Source organism: Leucopleurus acutus (genome assembly GCF_964270905.1).
Source record: "Leucopleurus acutus genome assembly, chromosome: X".
Classification (NCBI taxonomy): Eukaryota; Metazoa; Chordata; class Mammalia; order Artiodactyla; family Delphinidae; genus Leucopleurus; species Leucopleurus acutus.
Window position 1 is genome coordinate 8,392,778 of NC_139148.1, and position 13,011 is coordinate 8,405,788.

Consider the following 13,011-nt stretch of genomic DNA (forward strand, 5'->3'; position numbering starts at 1 on the left):
ACTTTTCTAATTCTTTGGAAATGAAAATAGAAGTCCCCAAGGCGGCTTTAGAAGATGGAAAAACTGGCATACTCACGAAGATTGGGAGGCCTTTCTTCTGAGTAAATAGTCCACAACATCGGGATCGGTCTCTAACAGGCTCATCAGTACTTCATTCTGGAGATCCGGGGGAACCTGCAGGGGCCAAATGCTGAGGCATAAATAAAACCACTCCAGAAGGAGGCGAACTACGGTCACTGGCAACTTGACAACAGCATATAAAAGGGTGCCTTAAAAGTTGTAAGAAAACAGAGTGACCTCTTGGTTAAAACCAAACCTACACCAACCCATACAGCCAGTTTCGTTCTTAGGACAAACTGGATGATTACCAAATAGTCATATTCAATAGTCAGTTCAATTCAAGTGGGGTGAACTGTCACGCCACTTGCGACCGGAGACACAGCCTAACCACTTGGGTACCTCTGTTGCTCAGACGCCATTTTCTCGGCTTTCAATAAGCAAAATATTGCGGTTAAGAGGAACGGTGTTTGTAATTTACTGTCCAAATGGGGACACTTTCTAGAGTTCATATTTAGAACTATGCCAAGACAACAGGCATAAGTTAGGACTGTCTTGGGCAGTTCTGGAACATAGGATCAGTTTATCGAGGACGGGCCCTGGGGCCGGAGACTGCTTGTATTTGAGTCCCAGTTCCACTTGCTGGGTGTGGGAATTCTGGCAAGGTGTATGACCTTTCCAGGTCTCGGTGCCCTCAACTCTAAACTAGAGATAATAAGAGTACTCACCACAAAGGGCTGATGTGGTGAGTAAAGGACTTACTACGTGTTGAGAACTTAGAAAAGCACCTGGCAAATAGAAAACACTCAAAAAAAAATGTTTACTACTACGTTTGCACGTGCCACTTTGTCATTCAGTGCCGGCCTTCACTCCTTTCTTGCCTCCTGGTCTATCAACAATTAAAAGTTTCTTGCTGGGCTTCCCTGGTGGCGCAGTGGTTGAGAGTCCACCTGCCGATGCAGGGGACGCGGGTTCGTGCCCCGGTCCGGGAAGATCCCACATGCCGCGGAGTGGCTGGGCCCGTGAGCCATGGCCGCTGGGCCTGCGCGTCCGGAGCCTGTGTTCCTCAACGGGAGAGGCCACGGCAGTGAGAGGCCCGCGCAAAAAAAAAAAAAAAAAAAAAAAAAAGTTTCTTGCTTCATAATTTGATGAGGCGTTCACTAGACTGTTACAGATGAGCTTCGTGTGTTTCTCTAAGCCTAATCCTCAGTGCATTAGAAGATGACCTTACAATCCTAAATCACTCACGGAGAAGTTTTTTCTGGGAGAAAAGACTGAACTCGGCTCCAATGGCTTTCTACTCTGTAGATGCTGGTAGCTCAACCACAGGAAATTCCAACTGTTGAGGGAAAATACATGTTCAGTCTGATTCTCTCACATGTGGGCTCGGAGACAAGACCCTTAAATACTGTGGGGACACGTCTTCTGAGAACGAGTGTTGGTGGAAGAATGGCCTTCTGCCTCTTGCAGAACTCAATTCTTCCTGAGCTCTAAGAAGCTGGACGCAATTTTATTAACAAAAACGGGGATGAAAAAGCAACAAAATGCTTTCCTCCTTTCATAAATCTATTCTTCCTACTTCATTCTGAATCGTCATTAATGACATTGCCAAACCCTAGTCACACAAGCTCAAAATCTGGGTCGGATTCAAGCTTCTCTGTGTCCTTTTCCCTCCCTGTTCGGAGCTGGGAGATCTACTTGATTTCATCTCCGTGATGCCTGTTACTTCTTACCTCTCTTTCCCATTCCAACTGCAATGATCCAGGTTTGAGTGTTCATTACCCGTTTGGAGTGGTCATCTGTTGGCCATTACCAGCCTTCATTTCCCTCTTCTTATAACAGTCATACCCCAAGTTCCCTCTGGAGAACTAACTGCTCTCCAACCTCCAGCTGGAGGGTGAGGTGTGACCTAGCCTAAGTCAATGATCATTCCACTCCCAGACTACCGTGGTTGCCTGAGCGATGAGCATGTGACTGCATCAGAAGCAATGAAAAGCTGTGAGAATTTCCCAGAGGCTTCAGAGGGACAGGATACAGGGCCTGAGGCTTGTGCCGAGACTGAAGAAACCATTCCAAGCAATGGAGAGAAAGTAAAGGGCTCTCGTGACATCACTTGAGTCCTAGGTAAAGCTGCGCCTGAAGCCACATCTGCTCTAGATGGTTCAGCTGTGCGAGCCCCCAAATTCCTTAAGCTGGTTTGAGCTTTTAGTTGAAAAGAAAGATATACCCTTGATGAGGCTTTGATACAACAGCTTGCTAACTTGTGTACTATTTCCTTCAACTTGTACATCACATTTCTCCTCTATGTGGCTGTCAGAATGCTCTGATCAAGACACTTGATCCAAACCCCTTTTGATCAAAGCCGCTTACTTGCCTCCATCCGTATTTCTCATCCTCTCCCCAGCAGTCATCCTCACACACCCGCGGCCTCAGCAGCGCTGCGCTTCCCACTCTGACCTCTCCCCACCTCATGCCTTTAATTCGTTACGTAAATATTTGGTGAGTGCTTACTGAGCGCCAGGCACGGGATGCTGGGATCCAGCGGCAAACCCAGCAGACGGGAAGCCATGTCTCCTTGAAGCTGACAGTGAATATGGGAAGACTGGCATGAAACAAATGAACAGAAAACATAGCATGGATCCCACGGAGAAAGGGAAAGCAAAGAAGGGCAGTGACGAATCCTGGGCCGGGGCTGCAATTTAAATAGGACTGTCAGAGAAACTGACAATTTAGCAGATGAAGGAATTGGAGAAACTCATTCCGAGCAGAAGGAAGAAAGAATTAGCAAGATGTTGAATCAGGAGCAGTTTGGAGGCCAGCGAGGTTGGAACAGAGTGAGAGGAAGAAGGGAAGCGGTAGGAAGTATAGGTCAGGTAACCAAGGCCAGATGTTGTGCAGTCTTACTGCATGATAATGACTTCTGCTGTCAGTCTAAGTGGGTGGGGAGCCACCGGAAGTTTTGAGCAGAGGACTAACATGACTTGTCATCACTCTGGCTGCTGAGTTGCTAGGAGACTGTAGGGAAGCAAGGGGTGAAGCCAGGAGTGCAGATGGGGGCTGTCGATACATGCAGAAGAGAGATGATGGGGGGCCGAGCCAGCATGGCGAGCGGATGAGAAATATCCAGATCCTGGAGACAGTAGACGATAGCATTAGCTAATTGACTGGATGAAGAGAGAGAAGGAAGAGGGAGAGGGAGTGGGAGAGGAAGAAGAAGAGAGAATGACTTCAACGTTTGGGGCTTAGGCACCGGGAAGGATGGGGTTGCTGGTAACTGATGTAGAGAAGCTGCAGGGCGAGGAGGGTCAAGGCTGGGGATTAAGATTAGGGCTGTGGCTTTGGTGTAAGACTGAGAGGCCTGTGAGACATCCAAATGGAGGAAAGATCTAGTACGTGATCGGAAATAAAGTTCTGGGGTGAAAGGGGAGTCCTGGCCTGAACATAGAGATTTGGGGGACACATATATATGGTACTTAAAGCTCTGTGACCAAATGCAATGGCCTGGGAATGAGAATGGAAGGAGAAGAGAAGGGGCAGGACTTTTAGGTCCAGGCTGAGAGACTGTTCTCTTACTATATTGAATACATTAAATAAATAAAAAGACTGATAATTTTGACAAACAACATGACCCAACAGATACATCTGATTACATCAGTTTTTCCAAAAGTAATATTCAAAGGGTGCAAATGAGAAGAGAGAGAGAGAACTCATTAAAAAAAAAATGAACAGCAAAGCAAAAAATAATATAGGCCAAAAATGTATATATTGACTTTTTTAAAAAGAATCTTCCATGAGCAAATTAGGAAGACTATTTCTATTTTTGTCCAGTTGGTTTAAAATTTCCTGTGCTTAGACATGTAATACAAAGTTTTGCTCCAAGAACCAATCCATCCCCACTAAGAATAAACAACTGGAGTGCACGGCCTTCAGAGCGGTGCACACGTCACAATATTAGTTCTCTGAGAGTATATGGTGTGTCTAATGATAACTTATCAACTCAGACACATTATTAGAATAGGTTAGAGGAAGGATCATTACTGGAAAGTAACTTGCCATGAAGTTTTGCAGAAATAGCATCATTTCTGCAATTCAGAGTTTTTACTCATTCAGCCAGGCTTTATTCCCAACCAATTATAATTCCTGAGGCTTATTTTCTGGAGCGTATGTGACCTTTACTTGGTAACAAATGCAAATAGAAAGGGTCAGTGCTATAAACCTATCTACAGTTTCTTTTCGAAAGACCCACGACACCGTTTTGGCTTGGAGACACTATTTACAAATAAGTGAAAAAATAGAGCTTAAAAGTGTGGACCCATGTGTCGCAGGAAGAGTAGATAATATTTTCCTATGCATTACGCAAGACTGACCACAGTGTACGTAATCCATTATTTTAATTAGCTTATTTAGAGCCCACTTTGATTTAAGGCAGCTTCCAAAATTCATATGATAAAACCACATTTGTTTTTGTTTTTTAATAAAGGAATGGTTCCGAAAATTGGAACCAGTGGGAAAATGAAGGTAGAGAATTTGAAACGATGCCTGGAACTGACTTTTAATATTCATACTACAGCATCCAGTGCTGTCTTCCCAATAATTCCTGTCATCTCTGTCCACATTTGCACATTTCATTTCCTATTATTTAATAAAAATTTCAAACTACTGGCTCAGTTCAATTGGATGAGCATTCATTTTCTATTCATTTAGATACTTAATAGAGAAACTAAAGTCAGGGGAATGAGCCGAATAGAAACATCAGCTTACAGTAAGTAAGAAGAAATATCCACGCAGGCCACTGACATACGCATTCCTTTTCAGTAACTAGGATGCTGTCGAAAGAATATCTGACCAAGAATCGATAGTTCCCGAGGTCGCGTTTTGGCTCTGCTGCTTATAATTAATATAAACTTGGACACGTCGACCAGCTTCTTTAGGATTCTATTCCTGAATCTGAAAATCCGGGCATATCCTATCTGTCCCCTTTGCCTTTATGGAGATGTTATGGGGATCAAAAGGGCTAACAAATTTGAAAGTACCTGACTAGTTGCAAAGGACTTTAGAATTACAGATTTTATTGGACATAGACAAAATAATAAGTTAAACACTTAAAATAATAAAAGCAGATAACTTGGAGATGGTCAATGTTTGTTCTGAGATTTCTTTCTTGACTAACAGCCATTGATTTCCACCTTTTATCCTGTGTGCTTGCAAAGAAACATCATTCTTCTCTTTTGCCTAACACTTCTGGTGGGTAACTAAGTTATGGGATTTCCTCTCGATATGTCTCCGTTCTTGACCACCCCTTGATTTCTAGAGTTACAGTGTATGACCTCTTGGTCCCTCAACTGCAATGGTCTTGAAGCCAGACTCTGTGTAGCTTCTCCATTTTGGCTTTTTCTCCTGTGCCAGACCTCAAGTCTTTGGGCTGGTCACATCATCAGAAGGCAGGGATTATCTGACTTGACCACCTGGAACTGAGAGAGGGTCCTAAGGTTGCAGTTCTCTGTCAGCTGGCTTCCTTCACAGCTAGGCCAAGATCATATGAGCCAATCCTGGCCAAGGTACCCTAAGGGGGGGCGGTCTTATAGAAGCTTCTGGAAAAGGTTCTCCTCCATATTGACAAGAGATGCAGGAGAGAAAACATCTCTCCTTGGCACTGGATGTGATAATGGCTGCACGAGGTGCTGGAAATGACTGTGGTCTCTTGCAGCTAAAGATGGCGGACCAGAGAGAGCATAAGTGCGAGTGAGCCGCTAAAATCGTGCCCCCAGACTTCTTATTATGTGAGATAATAAATCCTGATGTTTGCCACCACCTATAGTTGATTGTTCTCCACCTTGCAGTTGAAACTCCTACCTGCATATCCACGCCCTTTCACCCACTCACTCACTCACTCAATTTTATATGCTTCCAGAACACAGGGTAGGGTGCTGCCTTCTACGCAATGGATGCTGAATAAATGTTGCTGGAATGGCTACAAATAATAATAAAAAATAACCCAGAATTATTGGTCTTCATGGTGTACACTGGTTATGTTGCCTTTGTCTAGATGCTTCTCTCTACTTATAAGTAGTACCAATGTCAGGCAGGCTCTAGCAAAATTTCCTTGCTACTCATTTCTAGAGTTGGAAGATAAATTTCCTTCCCCAACTGAGGCGCACCAGAATTTTTCTAACAAGTTCTCAAACTACTGTTTCCATTAACAGAAAAACTCTAAAAATGAAAAGTATGACTCAATAATCAAGATTTTTTTCTTCTGGAATTTTGTATATAGTGAAATGAAAACTAAGGAGTAGGATCGTGAAAAACACATTACTTTTTTTAATCAACCAATTCTGGACATTGAAATGAAGGAACCAAACCCATCCCAAAGGGCTTCTTCCCTTACAATTTACTGTTTCAAATCAAAATCTCTACTGCGTTTCATGGCACAGGGAGATCAGCTCGGTGCTTTGTGTCCACCTAGAGGGGTGGGATAGGGAGGGTGGGAGGGAGACACAAGAGGGAGGAGAAATGGGAATATATGTATATGTATAGCTGATTCACTTTGTTATACAGCAGAAACTAACAGAACATTGTAAAGCAATTATACTCCAATAAAGATGTTAAAAAAAATCTACTGTGTTTTAGTCAACTATTTAGTAACTTTAGATAATTTCTAACGGTACCATTTATGGTTGTTTTTATCTGGAGACTCAACTCCTTAGATTTTCATATATTCCTTCAAAGGATAATGCTATCTCAAAACTCAAAAGAACTTTGGACCGTCCTGCTTCAGAGAAAAAATGTAAACACTGCACACATGAAGGAATAAAACTGTCACAATTAAAATCCACCCTACCAAATTAAAAATGAAACCTTGAATGATTGCCTAGGGTATAACTGCTATGATGTATTTTATTCCATAAACCAGAGAGAGTGAAAAATGGTTTGACTTTTCTCCATTTACTAAGTCACCATAACAAACCACTAAGGGCATCTGAAAGAGCACTTCCCAGGACCCGATCCTACTGTACTGTACTTGTGTAGGTGTTTCACACCAGTCCACCACTTGGCACTGAACCAAGAAGAATGCTTTGCATTTAAAACTCTAACAGTCCCCAGCAGAAGTAAATGTCATTGGAGGTCATGATGATATATTTTTTAAGCTAACAAACACACCGAGAGAAATCACTGGCTATTTATGGGAGCAAAGGCTCACACATGCGCAGGCCCAGCCTCGAACTTTTGTGTAGCTCTGGGGTGGAGGATGGCTTAATATTATATAAGGAGGTCTCAGTGCATTTAAAGGGCCAGAATGCGTTAAGTTCAAGAAATTTTTCTCACGTGCCTGATACATGCGAGGCAGCGTTTTTGGCAGTCGGGGCGCATTATTGAACAAATATAGTCGAAGAGCCCAGGACTCGTGGAGCTGTGATGGGGGATGACTCGAGGAAGGTGAAGAGCTGCTGCCCCTCTCCCACACTGCGTGTGTCACCTACAGTGCATGCATTCTGTCACTACAGACAGGGACAAGGTGAGCAGGCTCTCACAGCCATCTGCTGGCCCGGACATCAAGTGGGTCGGTGTTATGATCAGTCCAGAGGGATTAATGCTGTTGAAGGTCCCCTTTCCGCGCCATTTTCAAACTGGTTAAAATACTCTCCCCCGCCCACCCCCAGCCAAACGAATTCCATATCTGAGACGTCACATTAAAGCACCTCATCTTTTGTGAGGGGAGGCATCACACCGTAGAAATAATTCACTCAGTTGCCGCATCACTTAGGCGAACGACCCTGGCTTGCTCCTGGTGCAATGGTGGTGCAGTTGCGAATGAGCTGATGATGGACATAATGACTAGCCCGACCCCTGGCACACAGACAGTGGATATTTTAAAAGCAGTGGTTATATAAAAAGGGAAATGGACATCGTATATAATTATCTGGATGGGGGTGGTCTCTTGTTCGATGCCCTGGATTACTGCTTGACTCCTTTTGACTTGGCATGTGAGAGAAGTTTTAAGAAAATGTAATTTGTGCCGGGAAAGAAGAGAACACAGAGCAAAGCCTGGCTTCTGAGCTTGGAGCCCTCATCACAGCCTCTGACCCTTGCTCCCAGTACTTCTCATTCGAAATTTCCCACGTGCGCTATGCTGATCCCCAGCTCAGGCTGACCAATCAGCAGGGTGGGAACGCGCTGGCGTTCCCACGCCTCCACAGCAGGCACTTTCCATCAGCCCACAAGGGCGGTGCCTTCTCCTCTTTCCCTCTCTCCAAAAAAGAAGGCCTAGTGGTATCAGCCCTGAGACTGAGCTGACTGTTTTCTCCACTCCGCTCTGAAGCTCTTAGTAATTCTGAGAGCCACGATGCATTTTCTCTGGCATTGCCGACATCATTACAGAAGCCACAACTTTCACAACAATGAATGTGTTCATGATTGAGTCGGTGAACGCTTTCTGCCTCATGGTGATAACACTGACCATTTCTACGTATGCATGATTCTTCTCTTTTATTTCCAGTGTTCCCAGAGAGAGCACCATTTTACGTTTTCCAGTTTTTAGATAGTTGTTGATATCAGAAATGGACGGTTCTGATTTAAAGTTTGGGGGAGTCTAAGGAGTATGGGCAGCAAACCCGAAACAAACAAACAAACAACAAAAATGCATTTTTCTCTAGCAATGCATTATCGCAGTGTGTTTTTGTAACAAATACTTACCGAGCACCCATTTCCTGCCAAGTACTTTCCGGGTGCTGTTGCTATCAGTGAATAAAACAAACAAAAATCCCTGCCTTCATAAAGTTTGCATTCTATTAGCTTTCAACAAGCATAATAAATAAATATACAGTGAGCTGAAGGTGATAAGTGCTAGAGCTAAAAGAAAGAGAAGAACAAAGGCTAGGAGTATATAAGTGTGGGAGTAGGTCGCAGTGTTACACAGCGTGGCGAGGGTAGCTTTTACTGCGAAGGCGACACCGGGAGGTGCTTTGATAGGGCAGGCACCTGATCAATTTCTTACAATAATAGCAGTGATCTCTCTCTCTCTCTCTCTCTCTTTTGGAGCCCCTAGTATATGTCAGTTCCTGTCCTAAGTGCCTTAGGATGTCATTTCTAATTCTCAAAATAATCCTGTAAAGCTTCATCTCATTTTTGTTTTCAACAGAAAAAATGAAGACTTAGGGAAGGTAAGCATAGGGCCAAGATCACGTAGCAAATAGATGGCTGACCAGAGGTTTGAATTCTGGGAGCTGATTCCAAAGCTCATGGTCTTCCCACCATCTTGGGAGTTGCCCAAGATGTGGTTAGGAAACTATCAGAATGCCCTGGAGGTATTCATTAGAAAGTGCACCATTCTGAGCCCCATCTCAGTGCTACTACGTTTGATTCTCTAGAGTGCAGCCCAGGAATCTGAATGTCTGACAAATTTTTCTTGCAACTGTTGCATGTTCAAGTTGGTGAACCGCGGTTATGATCTGCTGCCTTGGTCTCTTGCTAGAGTGATCATGATGGCTGTTATCATGACCTTTTTCCAGCTCTAGGATTTCTAACCCAGTGCCTGAAAAGCAAACAACCGGTAAAAAGACTGTCCTAGCCACACTCTCGAACTGTGTGTCAGCCTCTAAATCTGGTTATCTTTTCCGTATTATGGGACCAAGCCAGGTTCTTTCTGTCCTTTCCCATTAACTCAGATACTGGCCACTTGGGAGAGGCAGTCCAACATGAGGAAACGAAGGACATTATAACACTCAGAACAAGCTTTGGGTCCCTGCCAGGCCTCTGTGGCATCAGTTCTTCAATGGAATCGCTGCTTCTAGGATGCATTCTGCCTTCAAGGACAAACTCACAGCCACCTTTTCTAACAAGTTTCCCTTTCTGATGCCAATGGGAAGCGATGCCTCCCTCTCTGAGCTTGTAAACCCTTCCAAGGACTGTGAAACAGCACAATTGCTAACCACCTTTAACCATCAGGTCCTGTCTAGCTTCATCCTTCCTTGTTTGGAATTACTGTGCTAATTCTGAAAGCTTCTTAAAACAAAACAAAATGAAACAGCTATCTACATGATTGAATTTTTGTCCATCCACACAGACCCACTTTGCCAACCAGCCACCAGCTTTGGTATAACAAATTAGATTCTGAAATGCCAAATATGCCGAAAGAATCTACAAAGTGATGTGATTAATTTAAGAAAAGAGATGAAGCTAGGTCTAAGGCATAGAACCATGCAGATTTTAGAACTAGAAGGGATCTTGGTTACCATTCTAACCTAGTCCTTTGATAACTAAAGAAATGGAAATCTAAGAAGATGAGGTCACACAGCTAATGTATAGTAAAGATAGGACTATAGCAAAGTTTTCTGGCTCCAGAGCCAGTTTTCTTTTCTTTTTTTCTTTCTTTTTTTTTTTTTTTGCGGTACGCGGGCCTCTCACCGTTGTGGCCTCTCCCGTTGCGGAGCACAGGCTCCGGACGCGCAGGCTCAGCGGCCATGGCTCACGGGCCCAGCCGCTCTGCGGCATGTGGGATCTTCCCGGACCGGGGCACGGACCCACGTCCCCTACATCGGCAGGCGGACTCTCAACCACTGCGCCACCAGGGAAGCCCCCAGTTTTCTTTTTATTGACACAGGCTTGGGACCTTTGTCCTACCTCTCCTCCTACTTCCTTGTCCCTTTCCTCAACACATAATTCTCAAAATCTGTCTAAGGAGATCAAGAATGCTTACGTTAATGGTTAACTTACTCTGAGAAAGGTATCCTTAATTCCTCCATGCCTAAACCTTTTCACAACTATAAGAAGTAAGGATTAGTAATATGGAAATCATACGTCACAGAGCTACCACTGAGTCATTCATTAATTCGACCAATATTTCTTGTGTTTCTACCATGTACCAGGCATAGGGGTAATGCAGTAAAGAAAGTTAGGTGGGGCTTCCCTGGTGGCGCAGTGGTTGAGAATCTGCCTGCCGATGCAGGGGACACAGGTTCGAGCCCTGGTCTGGGAGGATCCCACATGCCGTGGAGCAACTGGGCCCGTGAGCCACAATTACTGAACCTGCGCGTCTGGAGCCTGTGCTCCACAACAAGAGAGGCCGCGACAGTGAGAGGCCCGCGCACCGCGATGAAGAGGGGCCCCCGCTCGCCGCAACTAGAGAAAGCCCTCGCGCAGAGACGAAGACCCAACACGGCCATAAATAAAGAAAGTTAGGTGGAAATGAGCAAAAATTCACCCTGTCAGGGAGCTCGCATTCTAATGGGGAAACACAAACAAGAGAAATTAGTAAAACCCTTATTGGTAATGGTACCTGCTAAGAAGAAGAGGCAGGGAAAGGGAATAGGAAGTGAGGATGTGCGTGTATGGTGATGGTGTGGTAGGGGGCTGGATTTTAGACAAGGTGACCAGGGAAGGCCTCGCTGAGAAGTATAGATCACAACTGGGGAACACAAATAAGCTATTACCCAAGAGAATCTCGGTGTCGGTCTCTACAGGGAATGGCAAACAAAGATCAGATGTGGAAAACGTTGGAAAAGATGGAGTATTGATGTTCTTCTGCTGTTCTTAATAATCCAGGCAGCAGGAACTGGAAGGAGAGGAATGGCACAGCTCAAACGGCAGCAACTGGACTTTCAAGGAGGCCAGGAAGAGATGCGTTAGTGTCTGAGGTGGAAAGAAACGCCTGATGGTTTGGTTTCACGTAAAGAACTCTGCTTAGAATACAGAATTTAGAGAATGCAATTAAGATTGACAAGACGTATTATTTTGTCTTAAAAAAGAATCTAGAGAGCATGAAGTATGCCAAGACTACTTGGCAAGATGATACACGACTTAAAACTTGATGAAAATGTTGAAAAATTCAGACATCTGATTCATCCAAATATGTAATTAATCACGAGGATTGTGGCTGAAGGGTGAAATTTATATAGAGTTCATGAAAATTTCCACTTTTTTTTGAGAGCTTACTGCATGCAACACATGGGCAGTGCCTCAGATACTCAAAGAGGAGCGAGACACCATTCTACCTCAGTGAACTTTTCATTGTGGAAACCCATTTTCACTTCCTCCTGGGCGTCCAGCAGGAATACATTTCTCAGCTTCCCTTGCAGTTAAGTGTGGCTTGTGGCAGAGCTCTGGCCAATGGGATTGGAGTGGGCATGATGGCTGTCCCTTTTGGTTCGGCCCATAAAGGCCCAGGGGATTGAGGAGTCACAATATGCAAGGAGCTGGGGTCCCTAAATCGCCACCTGGAACGCTGTCCGCTAAACATCTGATTAAACTTTATGTGAATAAGATACTTATGTCTGTTGTGCTGAAGTACTAAGATCTGAGCCAACTTGTGTTGCCCAACTAATACAATTATTAATTAACATTTGCATAGAATTTTGCAGTTTGCAGAATGCTTTTGCATATCAAATGATTCTGGGAACCACCCCAGGAAACGGGTCAGATTTTAATTTTTTCCCATTTCACAAAAGCTGAAATTGATGCTTATGGAATATTGAATTACTTGGTCATGATCACAAAGGTGAGACAGAGAGGGCAAATATTCGAAACTACTGGCTCTCAGATGCACAAAAAATAACTGATATAAGACAAGGATGGAAATAAATCTAATGCAAGGCATTTGATAAATATAGACAAAATATTAAGGAAATTCAAAAGAGGGAACTACCATACTTGGTTGAAGAAGCCCCAGAAGGCTCTAGCGGAATAGGTAAGATTTATGGCGAGCATTTGTAAATTCAAAAGAGAAACAGGAGAAGAATCATGGAGAAAGTTCCTGTAAATTTTGACATGCAATACGAGTGGTGAATAGACGTAGAAGAGAGTTGGCATTTGTTCTAATGATCCGAGGGAAGCTGGAGCAAGCAATGCAGTTTTTTGAAGGAAAACAGGAACTGGTAATTCAATACAAATCAAAAAAGTATTTACTGAGTGCCTGTCAGATGGAGGGCCTTCCAAAAGTGTACAAAGGATACAGAGAGGAGA

General features: G+C 43.9%; 1 protein-coding gene across 2 annotated transcripts in view; it reads right to left on the bottom strand.

The window, feature by feature from the left end:
* Positions 1–13,011, bottom strand: part of ARHGAP6 (Rho GTPase activating protein 6) — a gene marked incomplete at both ends in the record, with an annotated part of 483,993 nt that overhangs the window by 15,423 nt on the left and 455,559 nt on the right. For both annotated transcript variants that reach the window (XM_082864811.1, XM_082864812.1), the window contains one exon: positions 77–174. In XM_082864811.1, coding sequence (XP_082720937.1) covers positions 77–174 — 98 coding nt within the window. The remainder of the gene's footprint in view (positions 1–76; positions 175–13,011) is intronic.